This window comes from Nerophis ophidion, linkage group LG20, assembly GCF_033978795.1.
Source record: "Nerophis ophidion isolate RoL-2023_Sa linkage group LG20, RoL_Noph_v1.0, whole genome shotgun sequence".
In the NCBI taxonomy this organism is placed as follows: domain Eukaryota; kingdom Metazoa; phylum Chordata; class Actinopteri; order Syngnathiformes; family Syngnathidae; genus Nerophis; species Nerophis ophidion.
The window spans coordinates 18,776,640-18,790,044 of record NC_084630.1 but is presented as its reverse complement, the minus strand read 5'-3'; the positions used below and the strand labels follow the sequence as shown (position 1 = coordinate 18,790,044).

The 13,405-nt window shown below is 47.9% G+C and overlaps 1 protein-coding gene across 5 annotated transcripts in view; it reads right to left on the bottom strand.

Annotated features, from left to right (window-relative positions):
• The window catches only part of card14 (caspase recruitment domain family, member 14), a 123,006-nt gene that overhangs the window by 10,923 nt on the left and 98,678 nt on the right, over positions 1–13,405 (bottom strand). For 3 of the 5 annotated variants that reach the window (XM_061880639.1, XM_061880641.1, XM_061880640.1), the window contains exons 18-19: positions 12,016–12,180; positions 2,947–3,065 (exon numbers count right to left, since the gene is read on the bottom strand). In XM_061880639.1, the coding sequence (XP_061736623.1) occupies positions 2,947–3,065; positions 12,016–12,180 (284 nt within the window). The remainder of the gene's footprint in view (positions 1–2,946; positions 3,066–12,015; positions 12,181–13,405) is intronic. The other 2 variants (XR_009803113.1, XM_061880642.1) reach the window with 2 other exon arrangements.

The window sequence follows — 13,405 nt, the reverse complement described above, 5'->3', positions numbered from 1 at the left end:
GGAGAAAATCGGGAGAATGGTTTCCCCGGGAGGGGCACTGTAATTTGGGAGTCTCCCGGGAAAATCGTGAGGGTTGGCAAATATGAGTATTAGCGGTGAATTTGGTGTTACAGTGGAACTGCCGCTGTATAACACCGGCGGGCCAGCTCTAATGTTAAGTTGACATTGCCTCAAGGGCCAAAGAAAATTACACTGCAGGCCAAATTTGGCCCGCGGGTCAGAGTTTGACACCCATGCTCTAGACCTTTTGATGATATTATGGACCGTAGATGTTGAAATCCCCACATTTCTTGCAATTGCATTTTGAGAAACATTGTTCTTAAACTGTTTGACTATTTGCTCACGCAGTTGTGGACAAAGGGGTGTACCTCGCCCCATCCTTTCTTGTGAAAGACTGAGCATTATTTGGTAAACTGTTTTTATACCCACCTGTTCCCAATCAGCCTGCACACCTGTGGGATGTTCCAAATAAGTGATCAGTTTGAACATCAAACATGTTGTCTTTCTAGCATAATCCACTAAATAAGGGTTGAAAATGATTTGCAATACATTGTATTCCGTTTATATTTACATCTAACACAATTTCCCAACTCATATGGAAACGGGGTTTGTAACACAGTGGTAAAAATGCCCCTGTGCCAACTTTTTTGCTACATATAGCTGCCATTAAACTCTAAAATTTTCATTATTAGCAAAATATATTAAGTTTCTCAGTGTGAATACTAAATATATTGTCTTTGCAGTCAATTCATTTGAATATAAGTTAAAAAGGATTTGGGGTTTGTATTATTTTCCTGTATAATAAGCAGATAGTGGGTTGTGGCAACATTAAAATGCAAAAACCGAGGGTTGAGCCTTGCTTTTGCACCGGCACATGTGCAGCGACAACACAAATGTGTCTTAATTCAGTCATTTTCAATCCTAAGGTGTACCTGGGGAAAAAAATAAACATGTATTACAAATCTTGATGCTCTGGCTATACCAGCTAAATGCAGTCACAGCAGAGTATTCACATGTGTGACCCCTATATGACAGTGACTAATTACTTGTGCAAATATGTGCCTTGGCTCAATAAATTTTTTGAAATACTGATATAACTAAATTGAAAAATCCTCCAGCTAAATATGATAATCCCTTGGCGCAAGAAAATTACTCAAAATAATCCACAAATTTGTAATAATACCACAAATGCTCCGATTAAAGTCGGTGCGTTCAACCTCTGAGTTTTCTATTGTAAGTGTTGTAAATAACCCAGAGTATGTAAAATAATCTAATGAATGGATTGGGAACCAAAAAAATTATTTTAAATCCAGTTCTTTGCAAAGAAGTAAACAAACACAAAATTTGCTGTGCTCCCAACAACACGTGTCTATCAACAAGTTTCACTGTTGAATACACTTTGGACCCAGAGCAAATTGTGACACACACATGACGGACTGGTGTCCAGCTTAAAGAGATTGCACGAGCAAAAGTTGTTTGACTTGCTCATAAATGCACCAAAATGTGTATCTTTATACAAAACCCAAAACCAGGTAGCTTGGCACCTTTTGTAATTTGTTAATAAAAACGGAATACATTTATTTGCAAACCCTCCTCAACTTATATTCATTTGAATAGACCGCAAAGAAAAGATGTTTAATGTTCGAACTGAGAAACGTAATATTTTTTGCAAATAATCATTAACTTAGAATTTAATGGCTGGTTGTAACACGTGCAGAATGTGGCTTGGCATTGTCTTGCTGAAATAAGCAGGGGCGTCCGTGATAACGTTGCTTGGATGACAACATATGTTGCTCCAAAACCTGTATGTACCATTCAGCATTAATGGTGCCTTCACAGATGCGTAAGTTACCCATGCCTTGGGCACTAATAGACCCCCATACTATCACAGATGCTGGCTTTTGAACTTTGTGCCTCTTTGGTCCGGAGGAGACAAAATCCACCCGAGTCCAAAAAAAATGTGAAATGTGGACATGTCAGGACTTTGCATGAGTCCATTTTTATTTGTTTGGGCCCAGCAAAGCCGGCAGTGTTTCTGGGTGTTGTTGATAAATGGCTTTCACTTTGCATAGTGAAACCCAATATCTAATTTCTACATTAAAACCAGTGTGGGTGGCACTGGGAGCAGGTGGGTAAAGTGTCTTGCCCAAGGACACAATGGCAGTGACCAGGATGGCGGAAGCGGGGATCGAACCTGCAACCCCTCAAGTTGCTGGCAAGGCCGCTCTACCAACCGAGCTATACCGCTCCGTAGCGACAAACTGTAGTTACTGGCAGTGGTTTTCTGAAGTGTTCCTGTGCCCATGCGGTGATATCGTTTACACACTGATGTTGCTTTTTGATACGGTACCACCTGAGGGATTTAAGGTCTGTAATATCATCGCTTATGTGCAGTGATTTTTCCAGATTCTGTGAACCTTTTGATGATATTACAGACCGTAGATGGTGGAAACCTCAATTCTTTGCAATAGCTTGTTGAGAAATGTTGTTCTTAAACTGTTGGACAATTTGCTCACACATTTGTTCACAAAGTGGTGACCCTGGCCCCAATATTGTTTGTGAAAGACTGAGCATTTCATGGAAGCTGCTTTTATACCCAATCATGGCACCTACCTGTAACCAATTAGCCCGTTCACCTGTGGGATGTTCCAAATAAGTGTTTGATGAGCACTCCTCAACTTGTCTCAGCTTTTTTGAAACATGTTGCAGGCATCAAATTCCCAATTAGCTAATAATTGCAAAAAATAACAGTTTGAATGTTAAGTATCTTGTCCTTTGAAGTCTATTCAAATGAATATAATTTGAAAAGGATTTGCAAATCGTTGTATTTTGTTTTCCTTCACGATTTACACAACGTGCCGACTTCACTGGTTTTGGGGTGTGTAAAAAACTAAACGGCACGAGCCATAATGAAGACCAAATTAACTTAGTAGGTTAAGCGCTGACCTTCTTCATGACTTTCTGCACACTCTGCAGGGTATAACAGCAGTTTCTTCCCTGCCCACACTCCTCCAGAACCTGGGATTTCTGCAGTCGGACTGAGTGATCACTCGGGCTCAACACCTCTGAAATGAGCCAGAAAAGTGATTTTGAAGAAAAAAAATAAAAATAAAATATATATATATATATATATATATATTGATGTAACATTGTTTTACGACATTTTTACATTTTACAATTGCACTACAGTAAAACACAAGCCCCGGGGACCCGGTCTGGCCCACCACATCATTTTTGGTGGCCAGGGAAAGCCTTATCATAATATCAATAAATCAATCAAAGTTTATCCATATAGCCCTTAATCACAAGTATCTCAAAGGGTTGCACAAGCCACAACAACATTCTTGGCTCAGATCCCACATCAGGGCAAGAAAAAACCCAATGAGAAGACGATGAGAAACCTCGGAGGGGACCCCAGGTGTGGGCGACCGGTGCAATGGACGTCGAGTGGATCTAGTTAATAGTGTGTATGCTTGGAAAAAGTACTGAGACCCATAGTAATAGTTTTGATGGAAAATATGGAGTTTGTTAATTAATAGGAAATATTTTTGCTTCGTTTGTGGGCCCTACCGAGGATGTCGTAGTGGTTTGTGTTGTGGTTTGTGCAGCCCTTTGAGACACTATTGATTTAGGGCTGTATAAAATGTACTGTTTATATAAAAAGCATGACAGAAATATATCAGTGGCTAATGATTCAAAAAACATTCGATAAAGTTTGATCATATTACGCCTATACTGGGCGGTATAGCTCGGTTGGTAGAGTGGCCGTGCCAGCAACTTGAGGGTTGCAGGTTCGATTCCCGCTTCCGCCATTCTAGTTACTGTCGTTGTGTCCTTGGGCAAGACACTTTCCCCACCTGCTCCCAGTGCCACCCACACTGGTTTAAATGTAACTTAGATATTGGGTTTCACTATGTAAAGCGCTTTGAGTCACTAGAGAAAAGCGCTATATAAATATAATTCACTTCACTTCACATACCTTTATATGCCTATATACATATATACCTATATACATACTTATACTGGCTCACCTGCACTGGCTTCCTGTGCACTTAATATGTGACTTTAAGGTTTTACTATTAACGTGTAAAATACTACACGGTCTAGCTCCATCCTATCTTGCCGATTGTATTGTACCATATGTCCCGTCAAGAAATCTGCCGTCAAAAAACGTTGGCTTATTAGTGATTCCCAGAGCCCCAAAAAGCCTGCGGGCTATAGAGCGTTTTCTATTCGGGCTCCAGTACTCTGGAATGCCCACCCGGTAACATTTCGAGATGCTACCTCAGTAGAAGCATTTCAGTCCCATCTTAAAACTCATTTGTATACTCTAGCCTTTAAATAGACCCCCTTTTTAGACCAGTTGATCTGCCGTTTCTTTTCTACTCTGCCTCGTGGAGGGGGGGAGGCACAGGTCCGGTGGCCATGGATGAAGTGCTGGTTGTCCAAAGTCTGGACCCGGGATGCTTCGGTTGGGGACATCTCTGTGCTGCTGACCCGTCTCCGCTTGGGATGGTCTTCTGCTGGCCCCACTATGGACTGGACTCTCACTATTATGTTAAATCCACTACGGACTGGACTTCACAATATTATGTTCGACCTACTCGACGTCCATCGCACCGGTCTCCCCTAGACGGGGGCTGGGGGGTTACCCACATTTGCGTTCCTCTCCAAGGTTTGTCATAGTCATTCTCATCGACGTACCACTGGGTTGTTAGTTTTTCCTTGCCCTTATGTGGGCGCTGATCCGCGGATGTCGTTGTGGCTTGTGCAGCCCTTTGAGACACTTGTGATTCAGGGCTATATAAATAAACTTTGATTGATGGATCGATTGAAAGTTTAGAAAGGCACCTGAGACACCTATGGACCCCAAACAGGAGTCCTTCATTGTTCAGTCGTTGATGTACTGTGTGTTGCAGGCAAGGAAGTGACTATTTCTAACTTTTAAACTCGTGCTGAGGATGTTTATATATGCATGGGCCAGGTTGACGTAATATTGAATTGTGATTTTGGCATAAGTGATGAATGCGAAGGAACACGGAGACGGCGAACGTTGCTTAATGAGCTGTGTGGCGGTTGCAGGCGTGTTTTTTTAAGCTAAAAATTCTGGTGATGATGTTGTGGTGGGGCAACACGGTGGAGCAAGGGTAAGTGCATGTGCCTCACGATACAAAGGTCCTGAGTTGTCCTAGGTTCAATCCCAGGCTCGGGATCTTTCTGTGTGGAGTTTGCATGTTCTCTCCGTGACTGCTTGGGTTCCCTCCAGGTAGTCCAGCTTCCTCCCACCTCCAAAGACATGCACCCGGGGATAGATTGATTGGCAACACTAAATGGGCCCTAGTGAATGTTGTCTGTCTGAGGTAGCGACTTGTCCAGGGTGAACGCCGCCTTCCGCCCAAATGCAGCTGAGTTAGGCTTCGGCGACCCCCCGCAACCCCAAACGGGACAAGCGGTAGAAAAATGGATGGATGTCATGGTGGTTGTGGTGGTGATGCTCTGTGGCCTTGTGGTCAGAGTGTCCGCCCTGAGGCTGGAAAGTCGTGAGTTCAAAACCCCGGCCGAGTCATACTGAAAACTATAAAAATGCTACTCATTGCCTCCCTGCTTGGCACTCGGTATCAAGGGTTGGAATTGGTGGTTGAATCACCAAAATGATTTCCGAGCGTGGCCACCGATGCTGCTCACTGCTCCCTTCACCTCCCAGAGGGTGAACATGGGGATGGGATAATTTTCCCACACCTAGTAAGTGTGTGACTATTGTTGGGACTTAAATTTAACCAGGTGGACGTTAATCAGGAAATAAAGAAGATTCTATGGACAGTGTTATTGATAATGAAGAATATTCATCCATCCATTCATTTTCTACCGCTTGTCCCTTTTGGGGGTGCTGGAGCCTATCTCAGCTGCATTCGCCACCTCATCCCAGAGCCAACACAAATAGACAGACAACATTAACACTCACATTCACACACTGAGACCAATTTAGTGTTGCCAATCAACCTATCCCCAGGTGCATGTCTTTGGAAGTGGGAGGAAGCCGGGGAACCCGGAAGGAACCCACGCATTCACGAGGAGAACATGCAAACTCCACACAGAAAGATCCCGAGCCTGGGATTGAACCCAGGACTACTCAGGACCTTTGTATTGTGAGGCAGACTCACTAACCCCTCTTCCACCGTGCTGCCCAACTTCCTATTTAGAGCCAAGAGATGGTGGGTCAGATGGACAATACAGTACTGAGCTGAGAATTGTGTCCTGAGTATGTCTCAAAACTGCATCCGGTGATGAGGCTCCAGTTCAGGAGTTTTAGGGAAGGTGGAGTTACCCCTCAGCCATCATTGCTCCCGGGTCCTCCCTGTTCTGGGGTTTTAGTACCTGTCAGGGTCCCAGCTATGGGTTAAATAGCTTGCAGAGACCGCCTCAAAAGTCTCTGTCTCCCGCTGCCTTGTGGGACAGGCTTTTAAACCAAAGGCTAAGGGTGAGATCCCTGACAGAAACCTCCCGTGTTTGCAGTTTCAGAAGGGCGCTTGATATTTCTACACAGAATATCCCACTGGCCATCTGCTGCAGCGGTGTGCGGGTGGCACTGTCGTCTTACTTCGGTAAGCAAGTGTCCACCCTCACACAGTCAAGAGTGCGGATCACCCCTTGCACAGGGGCTTCTTCCCAATAATCAATCATGCACACACCAGCCCTCTTGCTAAACTTTCTGGAGTGGTTGTGAAGATACAGTACTGAGCTTTTTCAAAATATTTTCTTACGGTCAATTAGTACGGGGCTGTTAAGTGATCACATCCCGTTTTAGCTCAAAGCTTATCTTCAATCAATCAATCAATGTTTATTTATATAGCCCAAATCACAAATGTCTCAAAGGACTGCACAAATCATTACGACTACGACATCCTCGGAAGAACCCATAAAAGGGCAAGGAAAACTCACACCCAGTGGGCAGGGAGAATTCACATCCAGTGGGACGCCAGTGACAATGCTGACCATGAGAAACCTTGGAGAGGACCTCAGATGTGGGCAACCCCCCTCTAGGGGACCGAAAGCAATGGATGTCGAGCGGGTCTAACATGATACTGTGAAAGTTCAATCCATAGTGGCTCCAACACAGCCGCGAGAGTTCAGTTCAAGGCGGATCCAAGACAGCAGCGAGAGTCCCGTCCACAGGAAACCATCCCAAGCGGAGGCGATTCAGCAGCGTAGAGATGTCCCCAACCGATACACAAGCGAGCGGTCCATCCTGGGTCCCAACGAGCGGTCCATCCTGGGTCTCGACTCTGGACAGCCAGTACTTCATCCATGGTCATCGGACCGGACCCCTCTATCTTCATGATCTGACAGTAACAACTAAGACTTTGAACAAAAAATCTCTTTGTGAATTAGAGAGGCAGTCAAAGCAAAGGAAAAATGTGTATAATAATGTCTCAAAAAAAATGAAATACATGCAGACGCTGAGTCAGACTACTGAAGAAGCCAAATGTGGGATCCATGAACAGTCAGCTGATACTGTAAGGCATGAGAGCCGCAATCACCAGCTATAGATACTATTAAAGAGTCGGGGCTCCATGAGACTGTCAGGGTGTTACGAAGGGAAATGGCTGAAATCAGAAAGTTAAAGTACCAATGATTGTCACACTCACACTAGGTGTGGTGAAATTTGTCCTCTGCATTTGACACATCCCCTTGATCACCCCCTGGGAAGTGAGGGGAGCAGTGGGCAAACAGCGGTGCAGCGCCCGCGAATCATTTATGGTGATTTAACCCCCAATTCCAACCCTTGATGCTGAGTGCCAAGCAGGGAGGCAATGGGTGCCTTTTTTTTTTCATAGTCTTTGGTATGACTCGGCCGGGGTTTGAACTCCCGACCTACCAATCTCAGAGCAGACACTCTAACCACCAGGCCACTCAGTAGAACAACCCTTGCTCAAACTCAAAGGCCTGCTCGATGGGCAAAAACAGCTCTAAAGGCTAAGAAAGGGTGCAGAGCTTGTCGGGAACAGGAAAGGGTGACCAACATGAACGGACGGCGTGGCGCAGTGGGAGAGTGGCCGTGCGCAACCCGAGGGTCCCTGGTTCAAATCCCACCTAGTACCAACCTCGTCACGTCCGTTGTGTCCTGAGCAAGACACTTCACCCTTGCTCCTGATGGGTGCTGGTTGGCGCCTTGCATGGCAGCTCCCTCCATCAGTGTGTGAATGTGTGTGTGAATGGGTAAATGTGGAAGTAGTGTCAAAGCGCTTTGAGTACCTTGAAGGTAGAAAAGCGCTATACAAGTACAACCCATTTATCATTTATCATTTATGAACACTGTTTCAAGTGTGGACAGTCAGGGTATTTTTCAAGAGGCTGTAGGGGGCATGGAGGAAAACCCGATGGCAGGAATTTAACCATTGAGTCAATCACTCCACCTGGACAGGTAGCTCAAGCACAGGGTGAGCCCGATGCAAAGACTCTTGAACATTAGTCAGCTCAGTGGTTAGTACCAGCTTTTACCATCTCAGAACACTAGCAAAGACCAAGGCCTATCTCTCCCAGAGCGACCTGGAAACTGCTATCCACGCCTTCCTCACACACCGGCTAGATTACAACAATTCACTCCGCCGTTTGCAGCTTGTGCAAAATGTGGCTGCCCGTCTCCTCACTAGCACCAAAAAATGCGAGCACATCACCCCAGTCCTGGCCTCACTCCACTGGCTCCCAGTTCGCTACCGCATTGATTTTAAATTACTTTTGTTTTTAAATCCCTAAATGGTCTGGCCCCACAATACCTGACCGAGGTTCTGCATCATCATACCTCGTCTAGAGCCCTAAGGTCACCTGACCAACTGCTGTTGGCGTTCCCTAGATCCAGGCTAAAGACTAGGGGGGACAGAGCCTTTTCCGTTGCCGCCCCTAAGCTCTGGAACAGCCTTCCGCTCCACATTAGATCAGCCCAGAGCCTGGGGGTTTTCAAAACCCTTCTTAAGACCAACGTCTTCTCGCTAGCCTTTGACCTGAGCTGAGTCTGCCCACTAGGTCACCATTTTCTAGTCCTACCCACCCACCCCTTCGCTTTATTTTTATTTTTCTATTTGTCGCATATTTTATTACTTTGATTTTTATTCAGCAAATGTTCTACTCGAAGACCTTTATGAAGATGAAAAACCATGGACCCAGATTTCCCTCGCCCGGACGCGGGTCACCGGGGCCCCCCTCTGGAGCCAGGCCCGGAGGTGGGGCACGATGGCGAGCGCCTGGTGGCCTGTTCCCATGGGGCCCGGCCGGGCACAGCCTGAAGAGGCAACGTGGGTCACCCCTCCAATGGGCTCACCACCCATAGCAGGGGCCATAGAGGTCGGGTGCAATGTGAGCTGGGCGACAGCCGAAGGCAGGGCACTTGGCGGTCCGATCCTCGGCTACAGAAGCTAGCTCTTGGGACGTGGAACGTCACCTCACTGGGGGGGAAAGAGCCTGAGCTAGTGCGCGAAGTCGAGAAATTCCGGCTGGATATAGTCGGACTCACTTCGACGCACAGCAAGGGCTCTGGAACCACTTCTCTCGAGAGGGATTGGACCCTCTTCCACTCTGGCGTTGCCGGCAGGGAGAGGCGACGGGCTGGGGTGGCAATTCTTGTTTCCCCCCGGCTCAAAGCCTGTACGTTGGAGTTCAACCCAGTGGACGAAAGGGTAGCCTCCCTCCGCCTTCGGGTGGGGGGACGGGTCCTGACTGTTGTTTGTGCTTATGCACCAAACAGCAGTTCAGAGTACCCACCCTTTTTGGGAACACTCGAGGGAGTACTGGAAAGTGCTCCCCCGGGTGATTCCCTTGTCCTACTGGGAGACTTCAACGCTCACATTGGCAACGACAGTGAAACCTGGAGAGGCGTGATTAGGAAGAATGGCCGCCCGGATCTGAACCCGAGTGGTGTTTTGTTATTGGACTTTTATGCTCGTCACAGTTTGTCGATAACAAACACCATGTTCAAACATAAGGGTGTCCATATGTGCACTTGGCACCAGGACACCCTAGGCCGCAGTTCCATGATCGACTTTGTAGTTGTGTCATCGGATTTGCGGCCTCATGTTTTGGACACTCGGGTGAAGAGAGGGGCGGAGCTTTCTACCGATCAACACCTGGTGGTGAGTTGGCTGCGATGGTGGGGGAGAATGCCGGACAGACCTGGGAGGCCCAAACACATTGTGAGGGTCTGCTGGGAACGTCTGGCAGAGTCTCCTGTCAGACAAAGTTTCAATTCCTACCTCCGGAAGAACTTTGAACATGTCACGAGGGAGGTGCTGGACATTGAGTCCGAGTGGACCATGTTCCGCACCTCTATTGTCGAGGCGGCAGATCGGAGCTGTGGCCGCAAGGTAGTTGGTGCCTGTCCGCTTATCCGAGGTCGGGTCGCGGGGGCAACAGCCTAAGCAGGGAAGCCCAGACTTCCCTCTCCACAGCCACTTCGTCCAGCTCTTCCCGGGGGATCCTGAGGCGTTCCCAGGCCAGCCGGGAGACATAGTCTTCCCAACGTGTCCTGGGTTCTTCCCCGTGGCCTCCTACCGGTTGGACGTGCCCTAAACACCTCCCTAGGGAGGCGTTCGGGTGGCATCCTGACCAGATGCCCAAACCACCTCATCTGGCTCCTCTCGATGTGAAGGAGCAGCGGCTTTACTTTGAGTTCCTCCCGGATGGCAGAGCTTCTCACCCTATCTCTAAGGGAGAGCCCCGCCACACGGCGGAAGAAACTCATTTCGGCCGCTTGTACCTGTGATTTTATCCTTTCGGTCATAACCCAAAGCTCATGACCATAGGTGAGGATGGGAACGTAGATCGACCGGTAAATTGAGAGCAACGCCTTCCGGCTCAGCTCCTTCTTCACCACAACGGATCGGTACAACGTCCGCATTACTGAAGACGCCGCACCGATCCGCCTGTCGATCTCACGATCCACTCTTCCCTCACTCGTGAACAAGACTCCTAGGTACTTGAACTCCTCCACTTGGGGCAGGGTCTCCTCCCCAACCCGGAGATGGCATTCTACCCTTTTCCGGGCGAGAACCATGGACTCGGACTTGGAGGTGCTGATTCTCATTCCGGTCGCTTCACACTCGGCTGCGAACCGATCCAGCGAGAGCTGAAGATCCCGGTCAGATGGAGCCATCAGGACCACATCACCTGCAAAAAGCAGAGACCTAATCCTGCGGTCACCAAAGCGGAACCCCTCAACGCCTTGACTGCGCCTAGAAATTCTGTCCATAAAAGTTATGAACAGAATCGGTGACAAAGGACAGCCTTGGCGGAGTCCAACCCTCACTGGAAATGTGTTCGACTTACTGCCGGCAATGCGGACCAAGCTCTGGCACTGATAGTACAGGGAGCGGACCTCCACAATAAGACAGTCCGATATCCCATACTCTCTGAGCACTCCCCACAGGACTTCCCGAGGGACACGGTCGAATGCCTTCTCCAAGTCCACAAAGCACATGTAGACTGGTTGGGCAAACTCCCATGCACCCTAAAGAACCCTGCCGAGAGTATAGAGCTGGTCCACAGTTCCACGACCAGGACGAAAACCACACTGTTCCTCCTGAATCCGAGGTTCGACTATCCGGCGTAGCCTCCTCTCCAGTACACCTGAATAAACCTTAATGGGAAGGTAAACGAGTGTTTCCCTCAATCATCAGGAGATCTCCTGATGATTGAGGGAACCCCTCATGAAACAGTTCTGTAGAGATGAAGTAGTCTTGTGATTTTTCCCACACCTACATATTGCGCTGTACCACGGTATCGAGCACTATTCTCTGGATAATCCAATCAAGACATACATATATATATATCTATATTATATGTATAACATTATATGTGTATATGTGTATTTGGCCCTTAATGAAAATTACTTTGGCCCCATTTGAAATAACAGTAATGCACTGTAAAAACATAAAACATATAGTTTACAAAAAAAACGGTCAGCTCAGTTGTCAGATTTTTCCCGTAAAATAACAAGTTCAATGCCCATGCTTGATTATCTCTTACCTGGTTCACAGAGCTCAAAGCCTTGCCAACTTGCAACCTTCTTGTCCAGGATGCGTCCCAGAATAGAGGGCAGTAACAGGACTGGTCTGCATACGGGAGGGAAGTGGGGGGTGACCAATGTATAGGGCATCAGGGTCATGCAACTTCTAGGTGAAGATGTTTCACCTACAGGGGAGGTAATAGAACCAAATTATGACTAATATATATATATTTTTTTGTCACTGTAGAGCAGGGGTGTCAAACTCATTTTAGATCGGGGGCCGCATGGAGAAAAATCTAGTCCCAAGTGGGCCGGACTGGTAAAAACAAAACTGGCCAGGATCTTCAGCTCTCATTGGAGTGTGGAGCGAATGGGATGAGAATCAGCACCTCCAAGTGCGAGTCCGTGGTTCTCGCCCGGGAAAGGGGGGAGTGCCATCTCCGGGTTGGGGAGGAGACCCTGCCCCAAGCGGAGGAGTTCAAGTACCTCGGAGTCTTGTTCACGAGTGAGGGTAGAGTGGATCGTGAGATCGATCCGTTATGGTAAAGAAGGAGCTGAGCCGGAAGGCAAAGCTCTTAATTTACCGGTCGATCTACGTACCCATCCTCACCTATGGTCTTCAGCCTCATTGGATCGGAACGCAGCCGAGTGTGAAGCGACTGGGATTATAATAGCACCTTTAAGTCCGAGTCCGTGGTTCTCGCCCGGGAAAGGGGGGAGTGCCATCTCCGGGGCGGGGAGGAGACCCTGCCCCAAGTAGAGGAGTTCAAGTACCTCAGAGTCTTGTTCATGAGTGAGGGAAGAGTGGATCGTGAGATTGACAGGCAGATCGGTGCGGCGTATTTAGTAATGCGGACGCTGTATCGATCCGTTGTGGTGAAGGAGGAGCTGAGCCGGAAGGCAAAGCTCTCATTTTACCGGTCGATCTACGTTCCCATCCCCACCTATGGTCTTCAGCTCTCATTGGATCGGTTCGCAGCCGAGTGTGAAGCGACTGGGATGAGAATCAGCACCTCCAAGTCCGAGTCATGGTTCTCGCCCAGGAAAGGATAAAGCGCCATCTCCAGGTTGGGGAAGAGACCCTGCCCCAAGTAGAGGAGTTCAAGTACCTCGGAGTCTTGTTCAGGAGTGAGGGAAGAGTGGATCGTGAGATCAACAGGCGGATCGCTGCGGCGTCTTCAGTAATGCAGACGCTGTATCGATCCGTTGTGGTGAACAAGGAGCAGAGCCGGAAGGCAAAGCTCTCATTTTACCGGTCGATCTACGTTCCCATCCCCACCTATGGTCTTCAGCCCTCATTGGATCGGTTCGCAGCGGAGTGTGAAGCGACTGGGATGAGAATCAGCACCTCCAAGTCCGAGTCATGGTTCTCGCCCAGGAAAGGATGGAGTGCCAGCTCCAGGTTGGGGA